At 38.3% G+C, this 14,467-nt stretch overlaps 2 protein-coding genes across 6 annotated transcripts in view; one reads left to right on the top strand and one right to left on the bottom strand.

The window, feature by feature from the left end:
• Positions 1-7,323: 7,323 nt before the first annotated feature.
• On the bottom strand, positions 7,324-11,993 carry LOC128164747 (WD repeat-containing protein on Y chromosome-like). The gene is made up of 3 exons (XM_052828741.1): positions 8,989-11,993; positions 8,043-8,511; positions 7,324-7,881 (listed from the first exon to the last, which is right to left on the bottom strand). Exons 1-3 carry the CDS (start codon positions 11,928-11,930, stop codon positions 7,489-7,491), a joined length of 3,804 nt encoding a protein of 1,267 aa, XP_052684701.1. The 5' UTR covers positions 11,931-11,993; the 3' UTR covers positions 7,324-7,488.
• A 615-nt stretch (positions 11,994-12,608) lies between these two features.
• The window catches only part of LOC128165866 (transient receptor potential cation channel subfamily M member-like 2), a 30,216-nt gene continuing 28,357 nt past the window's right edge, over positions 12,609-14,467 (top strand). For 4 of the 5 annotated variants that reach the window (XM_052830774.1, XM_052830775.1, XM_052830773.1 and 1 more), the window contains exons 1-2: positions 12,609-12,705; positions 13,575-14,443. In XM_052830774.1, coding sequence (XP_052686734.1) covers positions 13,598-14,443 — 846 coding nt within the window. In that variant the 5' untranslated portion in view covers positions 12,609-12,705; positions 13,575-13,597. Of the gene's footprint in view, positions 12,710-13,574; positions 14,444-14,467 lie in introns of all 5 variants that reach the window. The other variant, XM_052830772.1, reaches the window with a different exon arrangement.

The following is a 14,467-nucleotide window of genomic DNA, read 5'->3' as shown; positions in this document are numbered from 1 at the left end:
TATTTTCCTTACGTTAACGTTGTATGCTTTTTTTAAAGATCTCGGGCTCTATTGTTGCAATATTAAAGTAAAGTATATCACTCCATACTGCTGTTCCAAGTTTTTATAAGTTGACAAAACATAATAAAAATCATAACTAAAAATATAACGTTAGGCCCCTACAGGCCTAAAGAAAAAGGCTGTCACAGTCTCACATGTCTGCGATTTTTGCTGTAGGCTGACTATAAAAGCAAACCCCTGCTTGAATTCGGAAGTGAAAGTTTATATATATATATATATATATATATATATATATATATATATATATATATATATATATATATATATATATATATATATATATATATATATATATATATATATATATATATATATATATATATATATATATAGGAGCTGGTTTTAATCGTTATTATAATACGATATTGTCCTAATGTACTGTTAATGAGACTATAGTATATGGCCGTGGTCAGTATTATATAAATATAGTGCCTGTTTGGGAGGGCAACTGTTGAAATTTGCACCCCGAGAAAACCATTGTCAACCGACGCGAAGCGGAGGTTGACAATAGTTTTCGAGGGGTGTCAATTTCTACAGTTACCCTCCCTAACAGGCACTATTTATTTTATTATACTGAATGTCTTATTTTTAAAGAAAATTTTACTGCTTTTTTATAGAAATAAAATGAATTCTACGGCGAACCGTACGTGCATAATTTACGCGCATGTAAGAATTCGTTGTGTTACCCGTTGCCTAGTGTGTTGCTAACGCAGAGGGTAATAAAACGGATTACCAACTGCGTCTAAACCAATCAGATTTCAGTATTTAATTAACATGAAAGTATAACAACATAATATAGGCTGTAACAAAATAACGATATTTATATGGAGCATTAAATTTGTTGACTTTTTTGCACTTAGAATGCTCGTCGATATCTAATTTAAGCTAGCAGAATACTGTACTATTATATAAAATAATTATTCGAAATAAGAAAACAATCTGTGTTATTGTATGACCTATGAATATTCTGGGACCTTTTCCGTCCCAACAATTTTATTGGAAATTAAACTTTTTCAATATTCGAATTTTTAAGACCTATGACAAAACATGGGGTCGGTTATGTCGAATTTTAGAAAGGGGGTTTCAAAGGAAAAATTGCAAAACTTTACCACACGGTTTTTTTTACATTGCCTACACATCATCTGTATGCTGTTCCGATGGGGCCACTTTGACCTTCTCACTTTCGCCTTTAGGGCGTAGACGCGAGAGTGCAAAGTTGCGAAGGCGAAAGTGCAAAGGTGCGAATGCGAAGGAGCGAAGATGCGACGGCGAAAGTGCGAGGTTACGAAGGCAAGGAGCGATACTTCTATTGCTCATTCGCCTTCGCAACTTTGCACTTTCGCCCTCGTCTTTTAAAGTTTGTGGAGCTCTCTATCGTTTAAAGATAATTCTAGCTGTAAATGACATCTGCGACAGAATACGAACTTTTGATTTTTTACTTACAGCCTTCGTAGATCCATTTTTTCCTGGGAGTAGTCACTGGAGGTTCGATGGATAATTGTGTTTGCCGGGGGGGGGGGGTGTTTTTGGTTTTCTATTTGGTTCATAATATCAAATTTTTCAGGGGGGGGGGGGGCTCTCTTTCTTCTTTTACTGTGTAAAGTTAATAATATTGAATTTTCCTGGGGAAGATGGTCAGGACCCCTCTCCCCCTCTCGATCCGTTCAGGAACGAAGAATGTCGCATAATTGAATTAAAATGTTACTGTGCTTGAACCACAGTAAACAAACTGCTGATAAGTGAGGGATCTGGAATGGCATGTGTACACATCCTGGCGGACATTAGATCTATATGTCACATAACACAGTAAAATATTAACAAACATCCATAGTAATTACGATTGGCCAGCGCATGAGTACGATACATGCACCTAATTCTATTTTAATTAATCGACCGAAACATGTTAAATGCAATCAAAAGAAACAAAGTCGAAAGTGCAAAGGCGAGAGTGCGAAGTTTCGAAGGCGGAGGAGTGTCTGTTTTGCATCTTTGCACTTTCGCTCCTTCAACTTCGCAGTTTCGCACTGCATCTTCACACTCTCGCATCTTCACCACAAAAGTGAAAGTGTGAAGGAAACCCCTTCAAAAAATGAACAGAACATCGGTAGAATGCCAAACTCTAAATAGTGAAAAAAAATTGGGAAAATTTAAGGTGGCTCTACACACCCACAGTTTATTCCAATTTTCAATAGAAGACCACAAAACATATACTTATCAAATATTAAAATGATGATAGGGATACTATAGGTATTTTTAAAGATTTTTTTTAATGTTTTTTCGTGTTTTTGTAAAATAATTTTTAAAAAGTTAACTATGAACAAATTGAGAGAAATAATTTTGTCATATGATTGATATTTCCTTCAAACACCTAAAAAAAATATAACACTTCTTAACATTCAAAAATGTTATTATTGCAATTTTTTTTTAGTATTTCCTCAAAACATAATTTTTCATATTTTCTTACTCTGTTCACAAATTATCTGAAAAAGCTGCTTGATGTTATAAGAAAATGTATTTTAATAAATGTGACATAAAAAATTGGATGAAAATCATTGCAAATAAACACAAAAAATATTTTCAATTCTATTTGGTATCAAAGTTCCTCATGTAAGAGTTATTGTTCCTAAGTCCCAAGGCCCAAACACCTTGGGGACTTGAAGGAAATTTCCTAAATATCATGTTGGGATTATAATTACGTACATATTTCAATATAGGCCTATATAAGTGAATATATTTGCTTTAATGCAAAACTAAGTCAAATAAATAAAGGGGGAAATTAACCAATAGCCATTACCTAGGAGAAATTTAAAGCCACCCTTCCATCCCCTGAAGGTGGTAAGGAACATCTGTCGATAATAATGTGGATTAAAGTATATTATAATTGAAATACTTTCACCGGTTTCGAATTTTCTTTCACAGTATTCAACCAAAAAATGCGTTTTAGAAAATTTTGGAAAGTTAAAAAATGTTTCGTCCTCATCGGGATTCGGACCTACAGATTTGTAGGGAATCAACCAAACCATTGCGCTACGCTGTAATATGTCGATCGTGGGAAAGAAACTATTTAAAAAATTATTCTTGATTTTATTGTTTATTTCGATAAATAATACGACACAACGTGAAGGTGTTACTTACCACATTACTTGTAAGTAATGAATTTTCCAATTATGAGATTCAATCTATTCATTTACAAATTTTTCAAAAGAGCGGTTCCCACGCAATTCGCCTCAGTTTAAATCAGCCAGTACCGGAATTGCATGCTTCCAGATTTACTTTTTTGCGTACTGCGTCATCAAAAAGTGGTGTATAGAGCCACCTTAAATATACCACAGAGAGAGAGAGAGAGAGAGAGAGAGAGAGAGAGAGAGAGAGAGAGAGAGAGAGAGAGAGCGAACTTTACTCATGACATTGAACTTTATAACAATCCGAATTTGAGAACTCAAACCCTGAGAAAACAACTCCCTTAATTAATTAATATGATTGTGTTTACACGAGGAAATGACCGCGGGATTTTGGATTTTATGAGAATATAAAAAATTAATGCGGAAAAATATTATTTACATTTTCAACTGTGTCTGTTGTGATAACATTACGAATCAATTTTTGAAGTCTATAGCCCAATAATTTCATAAAAGATGAGCGACACAAAATGGGCGTGTCTTATAGCATAACCGAAAAACAGTATATTGGGTGTGCCGCGTAGTAATACATAGCATGTGCCTCATGAAAAAAGTGGTATTAATATGTTGTTTTAAAGTGTAGAAATTGGATTTAATATAAATATAAATAATAAGGAATCATTCTTAATACTCAAGGAATGATTCCTTAAATTATTCCTTCACTAGAGCCAGCTTCTCTTTAACCTCTGCCCCCCAGATATGACATTGGCATCGTGCTGCAATTTACCAAAATTGTCCTGTAGCAAAAGTTTTAATCTAAACTAATTTTTTTTTCAACATACAGTGAAACAAACAGATGTAGTGATTGTAATGGTTTAAAAAAATAGTTTTGTAAAATTCTGCACGTTGAAGACCACGCTGCTACTTAAAATACGGTCATTTTGTGACCCACGGAAAATGTACAAGTCGATCGGTATTCGTTTTACTAGATTAATTAAAACTCCGCAAACTTATACACCCCTGCGAATGTTATTGTCATTCAAATTTTAGACCACGTGGTTTTATTTGACCCTTTCAGTTTCGCATTAAAAATCGTACCTCGTGTATAAAGTCTATTTCACAGTACCTAGGTCTAGTAGTCAAATATAAATTCTAGAAGTTTATTGATTTTAAACTTTATCTTCATTAATTGGTGAATAAAATGTGTTCTAGAAATAAATGTGACTATACAAAAATTAGTTTTTGTCTGCTGTTGCAACAACTAACATGCTTAAAAGAGATCCCTCCTGGGGATTAATTTTCGATCCGCGCCTGACTAGTTATAACATCAATAGTGAAACAGACTATACCATTTTATGCAGAATGTTCCTTGAAAATGGCTCGATATACTAAGTTTTAATGCAAAACAGACACCCATTATTTTTTTTGAAACATGGTATTGCACACCACAAGCATCAAACATGGCTATGATTTTATTAAGCAACCCAATGTTTATATTTCCAACCACTCTACACGTGTTTGAACACGAACGATAACTCTGTTCTGAATATTATCGTTTAATATAAATAACTGCTAGATGGTAAAATAAACATACCTCTTGAAAGCTTTTCCCGTTTTAACATAAATCAAAGAAGGATATGATATGAAAAACGACCAGTACTTACGTATTTTGAGAATATTATCCGAACACTTATACTTCCGCTCGAAATTTCACAGGAACTGAACAAATATCGGTGAAGTCTCGTAAACTTTCATTCGAGCACCTCTGGATTTATTACTTCCTTAGCAACGATAAAGAAAACATTCCGAACACATTCGCAGGGGTGTTATAGCAATATTCCGCGAGATCGGGAGTCGGTGGTACGAGCGCCTTGGCCGTCGCTCTCCAACTGCCGAATAATTGAACATGGCCAACAATTACTTTATGATAACAAAACACAGTTTTAACAATAGAGAATAATAGAATAGTAAATATAAAGAGTTACTTCAATTAACGGATTATTTAGATAAACTGAGTGTGAATTAGGGGTGTCCAGATCAAAGCCACTCAAAGCCAGTCACATGGGAAAAGGTGTCATGTCCAAGGGGTACATTTCACACGGTGATAGTTGCCTCTTCCTCCCAATGAACACGTCCCCGTGTTCCGAAGAAACGTACTGCTGTGGAACCCGGTACTTGTTCCTCCTCGGCCCATTCTGGAACTGGGTAGATCACGCTCCCAATTGCTGGTAGACTCAACCCGTCTCTGAGCATGGGTCGAATTCACCGCAGTTTTACGACAGTGTCCCCTTGAATGAATTGTCTTTGCCTGTTCCTTTAGTTCTTCTTCTCTGTCACGTAGGTGTAGTATTTGTTCTTCCAGCTGCTGAATTTCTCTGTCTCGTTTCTGTAACTCAGCCAGCACTACAAAATGGCGGTTTTCGAAGAACTTTGCTTTTGCAGTTTGGTGGTCAATATCTTCACGCAAAACGTTTATTTTCCGCTTAGTATCATCCAGTTTATTTTTAGTAAGCTCTTCGTTGAATTAAGAGTCTTTAATCCTGGAAAAAGGAAGTTCCGCAAGGAATAAACGTTTTTAATTGAAAACTCTGATCCGGTCTCTGTCGCGTTGAATTTTCTTGTTTGATTTTCTTTTCTCTATCTGGCTTGAGTTATCCGTCTTCTCTGTGACTTTAATGGCGTGAACGTCACTTCGGCGGTTAATTTTCTGTGTCTTGCACATCCGCACAAAATGGCCATCCTTTCCGCAGTTAAAACACATAGAAGATCTTGCAACACTATACCCTACATGGTGAACAAGTCCACATCTTCTACAAGCGGGATTCTCCTTATGTACGAAGTACTGCGTCGGGTAACTTACAGGCGTGGTCAATGCTAGTCCATACGAGCACTGGTACGAATCCATTTGGGGGAATTTAGCTGAGAGGTACTTCATGGGATCGTGTATCAAGCTAAAAAGTTGATACGCCGGATTCTAACACAATAAAATATACGCGGTCACAATTGGTGGAGAATCCGGGTAATTACAACGCCCGGGGCTGCTGCATATATTTTGCAGTAGTCAGACCCTGGACCTCTTTAGCCAGCGAGTTCCCCCATTGAACATCAACTCAACGTAACAACGATGGACAACAACAGCCACAGTCATCATAAACACCGCAGATCTGATCACCGTGAAGTTCCAACCAACGTTTCAACACCATTTCAACGCCCAATTACTACTGTCTCAAGAAACCAAAGAACTCAACAAAATGAAAAGATTGTTATATTTCATTCAAAACACGAGGCCGTGTTTTCTCCGGAGCGGTGGAAAACTATCACCGTGCAAAATTCACCTTTAAATTACAACTTTATTTTGGACTTTACTTTTAAAATTCAACATCTGTTTTATAATATTTTCTCACAGTTTATTTCTTACAAAGTTACTTATTTATTTTGTGATTGACACATTTCGGACCTTATATGTGATTTCAAAGAGACAGAGTGCCATGTCTCAAGGACTGTTAATCTCTTAAACAACATTGTGCAATTATCAGTTTTTCATGTCTTGGACATCAAAGACTCATTGAGTTTATTTAATTATTTCATATCTGTGAACCTTTCACTCAGCTTACTTATGTCATCACCTGTCAATTTATACTCATTGTTCAGATTCTTATAAATAATTATGTACAATTGTCAATAGGCAGTCTGGAATACAGCGGCCAGCCTCGGCCACGTCCGACTCATCCAGAGTCTTGAGTCCGGAGGCCACTACTGGCCATATCCGACTTGTTTGTAACATGTCTGTCTGTTTAAATTGGTATAATGTCGCCATCGTGAATCTCGTTCAACAAATGTGGAATCCTGCATCAATTGCTTGTTTATTTCTCTGGAACTGTATACTGGTGGAGCTTCGGGAATACGGCAACACTACCCTTCGTTTTTACCTTACGGCCCACAGCGCGCCTCAGCCTTATAACTTGTTCCTTTAACGCCAACATTCCCTCACCCCGTTCGTACTGCACACGACCGATGCAGATCAAGAAAAATTCTCTAACACCATAAAATCTACGCGGTCACAATTTCATTAAAAAAAACAACTGGGCCCTACTGAATTACTGGATGTGTCATTAAAAGTAGAAAAAAAAACAAGGCACGGTTTCTCGATTCATTTTATTTATCCAAAAGTCGCACAAAACCATTATTCATTTCTGCATGAAAATAACAAATTGCTCAGCAATCAAAAACATATTAAGAAAAACGATCATTTAAACCATGTATTATTTTACATGAGAAATTGCTTGAGACTACAATGTCTATGAAAATTTCAGCTGGCAGACGAGTTGCTAGTAGATGAGAGGACTGCCTTCCGCTCGGATTTACTGGCTTGCTTGGATTTGCCGTGCACCTGTTGTGTCTCGGACTCTGTGAGTACTGGCGGGAGGTTGTCGTTCACCTTCTTCTGAAGTATACGGTGCGCTTTCTTGATTTTGCTCGGTTTCTTCTTGTAAGGCTGCACGGGTAGGATCGGCTTTTTGGTCACCTTGCTGAATACTTCTAGAATGACCGGCCCTTGCTCCTTTTTCCGGTTTATTCCTTTCAAGCGGTCTCGCACGTTTGTACCAAATCGCCTCTCCTTCATTTCTTTAACGATATCCTTGGATAGTATGTTGTCTGTGTCAGTGAGATCGACAAAGGACAATGCATGATACACGGCTACCTACAAAACACAAAAACATCATAACGATTGAACCTTCCTTTTTACAAATCTCAATTTTTACTGAATATTTACACCAGTATCCCTTAATCATTTACAGTAATGTTTTTAAAGAGTTAAGTATATCTGCATTCATAACAGTTTGACTATGAGCATATACATACGGATGTTGCTGTCTCTATTATTTTGGGATGCGGCTTTGGTAGCCTGTGTCGGATTTTTCGCTTGTAAGATTTCCCCAAGATGTCACTAGACTGCAGTTTAACTTCCGTTTCCTCGTCTTTTTTGGGGTCTTCTTCTCTTGGGATGACAGGCTCATATTGGGATAAGATTTTCTCTAAGCCCTGTTCTCTGATTCTTTGGATTGCGAGCCTCCACCTGGGAAAAGTTCCGTGGTTCAGAACACGAAATGTCCGAGCGGAGGCAACACGTCGTAGGTCTTTGGGAAGGCGAAAATCGTTCAGAGCTGGTTTCTTTAGAGTCTTGTCTGAAAGTGGTTTCCATGTTTCTCCGAACGTTCCAATGTACTCTCCACTGAGAGTCCACACCCTGATCGCACAGTCTGAACTGGCCGTTATGACCACAGAGCTATCATCTACATACTCTATACTATTGATAGCCTTCGTGTGTGCCCTAGACAACATATAAATATGGTGGTTGTTAATAAAAAGCAAATATATCGCATACGGTTCAAAACAAAAAACAAAACTTAAATTAGATCGATGAAAATCACTTTCTTTTAAACTACAAAGAAATCGGTGACTGATATAAAAAGCAAAGAGACAATGGCACAAGAGTTGTAACAATATAAATATGGAGCCACATGTATATATGATGAATGTAATCGAATATTTTCCTTTTTATTCATTGTTTGTGATATTCATCAACTTTGCCATGATTTATGAACATAGCATACAATTCATAATTTTCAAAATATTAACTAATTGACGCTCTGTACACATATTTTGACCATTTGCTGTACTAAATATTGATGTATACATGTAATTGTATATCAGATTTTTTCAAAATGTATAAATGCGCCATTTTTACAGTCTGAATGCAGGAGATTTGACAAGCCTTGTACGCCCATGTTCATTTATTTTCACTCACCTGTATGAGTTTACGAGTAGAGGCCATTTCAAGGTAGTCTTTGGTTCCGTGATCATAGGAGGCGGCCGAGTTCCAATGTTATGTGGTTTCATGCCTCTTGAAACGAAAGACTTCGGCATGGGTTTCCCACGCCATTCCACTCGCAGGTACGTAAAAGTGTCAAGAAGCCAGTGCCATCGTACAAGACGCTTAGCACTATTGTGCATCTTGGATATGCAAAATTCAGAAATATCCCATGTCTTGACATAACCAAGGGTGTCTGCTGTAAAGAGGAAGTTGTTTTGGTGGTCTGTTGTCATTGCATGGACACTCTCGCCGATACGGTGCGCGGCATTAAACTGGCCCAGTAGACCTCCCTCATGATTTATGGACCAAAATCGGATCCAACCCTCCGCTCCACTGGTCACTAGCACGGCTGTATCTTTACGGGTTGGGTCTCTTGTTTGCAAGAATACAATCTTTTCTATGGCCGCCTCGTATTTCTTAAAAATGTTGTCATATTCCTCGCGTTTGGTGCTCTCGGGCTTTTTGTAAGTTTCGTAGGACGAGAGCAAAGGGTGGTCGACGGGGGACTCTACGGGCTTGGAGAATCTCGATCCACTTATTCCCGAGGAGGATCCGCTTCTCAGTAAACCGCCCCTGACTTTAGACAGAAGCCCTATCCCTGTTTTGATCGTCTTAGTCGATGCTGCTGTCTTCCAGTCGGCTACCTCTACTGAATGGGTGGACTCCTCCTGTGGTGTCTTGACTTCTGGACTTTGCGCTTCGGATTCTTCTTGTTTGGTCTCAATTTTGTTGATATTTTCAGTGAAGGGAAGAAGTCCCTTGTTTGCATTCAGAATGCAGTACACCTGCCCAGTGTCTCTTGACCAGATGACCACATCACCATCATATGACCCCGTTGCCACCAAGTTTGGCTCCATGCAGGCAATGCACAGAATGTCGTCTTTGTGACGACTCTTCCAGTTTTTCCTGTAGTCCTCACTCGCCCCATCAATGTAGATGTGCACCAGTTGGCACCAGCCTGTCACGTAGATTCTCTGTCTTGCACTGGCTATCCCCGTGATTTCCAGCCCGTCTGGAACTAAAAACTCTTGAAGACAGCTTCCATTGTTGAAGTTCCATATTTTTACACTGCCGTCTCTCCCGCCAGTGATGAGTCGCCTGCCGGGTTCATCAAAGGTCATAGCTGTGATTTCTATAGGTATTTCCACACCTCTTTCAATTCGTTTGTGTGCGTTCACAAATTGGATTATTTTCTCCCCTGTGTTCAAATCCCAAACACTAACAACTGACTCCTTGCAGCAGCTGACAACAGACTTGAAGGTTTTGTTATAAAGAGCCCCGTGAACTGACTTTTGGTGCGACATTATTTCAACGCTTTTCTCATCTTCCAAACTTCGTTCCAACATTGCCAAAGTATTTGTTGCAAGCACAAGTCTCTGTGTCACCGGATTAAAACACACTGAAGAAATAGGAAGAGGCCCCACTTTTATGACACGTCCGCTCAACTGTTGAACACAGGTCTGGTCTTTCATATCGAATACTCGAATATTTCTACCTTTGTCAATGCTCACTATCTGGCTTCGTGAGGAATTTACGACGATGTGAGTGACTGGCTTGCAGTGTCCTTTCAGTACAACCACGGGCTTGCTGTTGACATACGGGTTCCAAACTCGTATCAAGTAGTCCATTCCCCCAGTTGCAATGACGTTGTTTTCAGGGCAATAGTCAAACGCCAATAACCCTTTATAGACTTTGAAGTAGGTGTTGATTTTCTTAGTCTTGTAGTTATAGTCTCCGAGAAACATGGACGTTTCACTCGATTGACAGCAAGACGCAAAAAGGTCTAGGTCGGGAATGTATCGTATTTCAGATACCCAGTTGTCGTGAACTTTCCCCAGTTTGTATCCTTTGACTCCAAGATGAAACCCTCGCAGTACCTCTGGAAGTGAGATTTTCTTGAAGGCGGTCTGCTTCCCCCCAACAGCACCAAAGAGTCCCCCTTTCAGCGCACACTCGAACACTAACACGTACACTGATCCGGAGGTATCTCCCCAGACCATGACAGACTTATTCAGATCTCTGATATCTGCCCAGTAATCCATACAAGTAATACAACTATCTATTCCCGTTATGTAGTAGCGTTTCTTGAATAAGTTTGCCTGAGTGTCAAATACCGTGATATCCCTGTCGGTAGACGTTACCGCCAGCATGTTGACGTTATAGGCACACACGAAGTCCGTCAGCCACGGCTGTGTGGCTCTGTCAACATGGGGGTGGGTCATGTAGCTCTTTATCTGTTTCATCTTTGGAGTCCAAAACGTCACTATTCCCTCTCTGCTGAGAGACACGTAGCGCGCTGTGTTATAATCGAGGGAGCATTTGTTTGTGCTGGCTTTCTTATGAACGGTCGGGTAAATTGCTACTCTGACTATGGTTTCTCTGTGTCGAGTATTTATGTCTTTTGTCTCTGGTGGAAAAGGCCTATCCCGTAATCTCTCAATCATCAGTGTCCTCTCCTGATACTCAAGGAGATTGTATGTAACATATTCCTCCCAATCCACGCGACCATCACAATTAGCGTCTACTTTCTTAAACATCATTTCAATCTGGTCGTTTCTCATCATGAAGCCAACAGTTTTCTTTAACGCTATCTTAAATTCGTCAATATCCAACCCGCCCCTTCCATCTTCCTCCGCAACCTGGAAGATGGCTTGTAACTGAGCGTACCTTTCATCGGCAGCTTCCTTCTCCGGATTGAATTCATGAGCCTTTTCGGTCCTACATTGGGAGACTGCTCTTGTATTACTGGTCAGCTGGGACCTGTCGCCAAAGGAGGACGAGTTTCTGTATATCTCTGTTGATTCCGCTTCAAGCAGACTTGAGCCATTCTCTTTAAATGATGATTGATTTCCGATCGCTGAAAGCTTATATTCCATGATTTATGAGAATTTACAGAGAATATGCCAATAAAGCACCCATCGCCATGTATATTTCCTTGATTTTTTTACTGCATGCTATGTACATGTAATGTTGACAACGTAACGTTTATGACATCATTGGTGCGCTTTATTGTACGTTAACGTTCGGTGCCCGTCAAACGTAATGTTCATTGTTGGCGCCTTTTTAGGCGAGGAAAAAAGAAAAATCTTACGTAATAATTATTATGTTTCAATATATATAAATCTAATATTGCTTTCAATATTTTTCAAATTCGGATATCGGCATTAGTTGATTTTTTTTAAAAATATCCAGAGACATAAATTATTATATGTATTCATGTCTCTGAAATATCGCAACTTTCGTAACTCCAATGAACTAATTTTTGTAAGAAATAATCACAGGCTCTCATATGGTTCTCGAGAGGCAATTGGCTTTCATAGAAAAGATCCCACTCGAAGAACAGTTTGACAAGCAGATCGAAATTAAAGGGGGATCATGCATGAATAAAAATCTTTAATTCTCTTGTTTTGATCATGTTGATATTTGAGATAAAAATTTTCATCCAATCTATTTAAATCATTTTACTACAGGGTATTAGCCTAGATAATGAAAGATCGTAGGGGTATTTAATAACACAATAACGAAACAGACTATACATAATTAAACACATGTAGGTTTGTGGTGTATGCGGCCAACCTAGCTACGCCATAACACTGTTAGAAGATAGGAAAAACAACCTGCATGTGTACGCCAGAAATCAGACGTAAAACTGTAGGTACTCTATTGTTTTTTATCAATTATATTTTATTTTTAATGATTACTTTATATGATGTTTTGATAGCCTTCATGCAGACACAAGTGTCTTTTTGCAGTAAAACGGGTATGCCCATGCCAATATTGACAACTTGAATTTCCTCTGTAATACGCAATCAATGTTTCATTATGCTTATGTTTAGACCAATCTTTCTTTTTAGCAAATAAACTCTATATTGTTTGCAGAACTTTATTGCTTTGATTTAAAAGTTTGATGTAATGTTGTCGGTTTATTATTTTTATTCTGTGTAAAGATAACTACCAGATTACGGTAATATAAATTATGTGAAAGAAATACAAATGAAATTGATAAAAGGGGAAAAAATCCAAGATATCTTCATTGACACAATATAATATTTCACTCATAAAAGTTAACAGGAACAAAAACAAATTTCTTACGGAGATTATAATGGGAAACGTTTACATCTTTTCACCATTTGGAATTCTTTGCACAATTTTTCAACGTAATCATCCGGGCTATTTCATTGCTGATGCAATACAAAAATCCCCATAGACTTTCTAATTTGAGTTGTGTATTGAAACCTAAAGCGATAGAGGGGGCATTTCAGAACAGATAATCTGGACATTTTTTGTATCAGTGGATGAATGTAGATTGAACACAAAGGTATTTAATATGATTATCGAAATATCAAGCGAAAAGTGGTGGAAGCAAAAACTCAGGACAAAGTATATATAGAACTTGAGTTTGTCAGGGGCCAAATTTTATGAAGTTATCTTGAGTCAGTTTGATTATAATATGCATGTACAATGTAGATGCATTTTAATGGGTTTCATATATAATTATTTTTGTAACTGCTGTCTTTTAGTTCATCATGAGGATTATTAGAGGATGAGTGATGATGATTTTCTTAGAAGAAAAATAAGCATTTCTTCAGATAGAGAATTAGACAATTTACAATTAATTCCGAGCCTTGAGAGCTCACACACAAGCAAATACATGGATTTCCGAAGCCAAAAGCCAGGAATGTCTGATCCTCCACATAGAAGCTCACACCAAACTCACGATGATCCAATGGGGAGTCCTCGGAAAACGTGGACCGAAGAGAATGAGTCACAGAGAAACCAGAAGGATTCTGATGAGGAACTGACACCAGTGAAAAAGTTACGATACAAGGATACAGCAGAACTCAGGGAAGTAACCTCAGGTAAACCTCCAATGGGATTGGATCGGGAATACAGTGATGTGTATTTGGAAAGTAACTTGAGAACTCCAAGGTACGGAACTCAAGCAAGTTATAGTGACATGATCGAAAGTTTACACGAGCAGGACCCATTTCATGGTGATTATAGACCCTCAGGGAAGACCAAAAAATCAAAAAGCAAAAAACACAAGAAAGATAAAGATAAGTCCCAAGAAGGTAGCAGCAGTAGCTTTGCAGTTAGTGATCCACTTTCAAGGTCTTCGAAAAGGCATTCAAAGAAAGGAAAGAGGTCAGAGGTGAATGACAGTACAGGTACATACACCATACAAGGAGTAAGCAACAAATCCTTCAGTGACGCAGGCCCTGCTGTGGATTCCGCATCAGTGAAAAGTAACGGAACCTATACTCTGAAAGATGAGGACAAGGATTGCGTTGATGGAATGAGACTAAGTAAGAAAGGCCCAGTGGGATTTTCTAAAAAGAGAACAACTAGGAGATCAACCTTGAAGTTTGGAGCATCAAGAATCAATCAGGTAAGATTTGGTATAAAGAAGACC

The sequence above is a fragment of the Crassostrea angulata genome, chromosome 10 (genome assembly GCF_025612915.1).
Source record: "Crassostrea angulata isolate pt1a10 chromosome 10, ASM2561291v2, whole genome shotgun sequence".
Lineage (NCBI taxonomy): Eukaryota > Metazoa > Mollusca > Bivalvia > Ostreida > Ostreidae > Magallana > Magallana angulata.
Note: the sequence above shows the minus strand (reverse complement) of the source record. Positions and strands in the feature narration are given on the sequence as shown.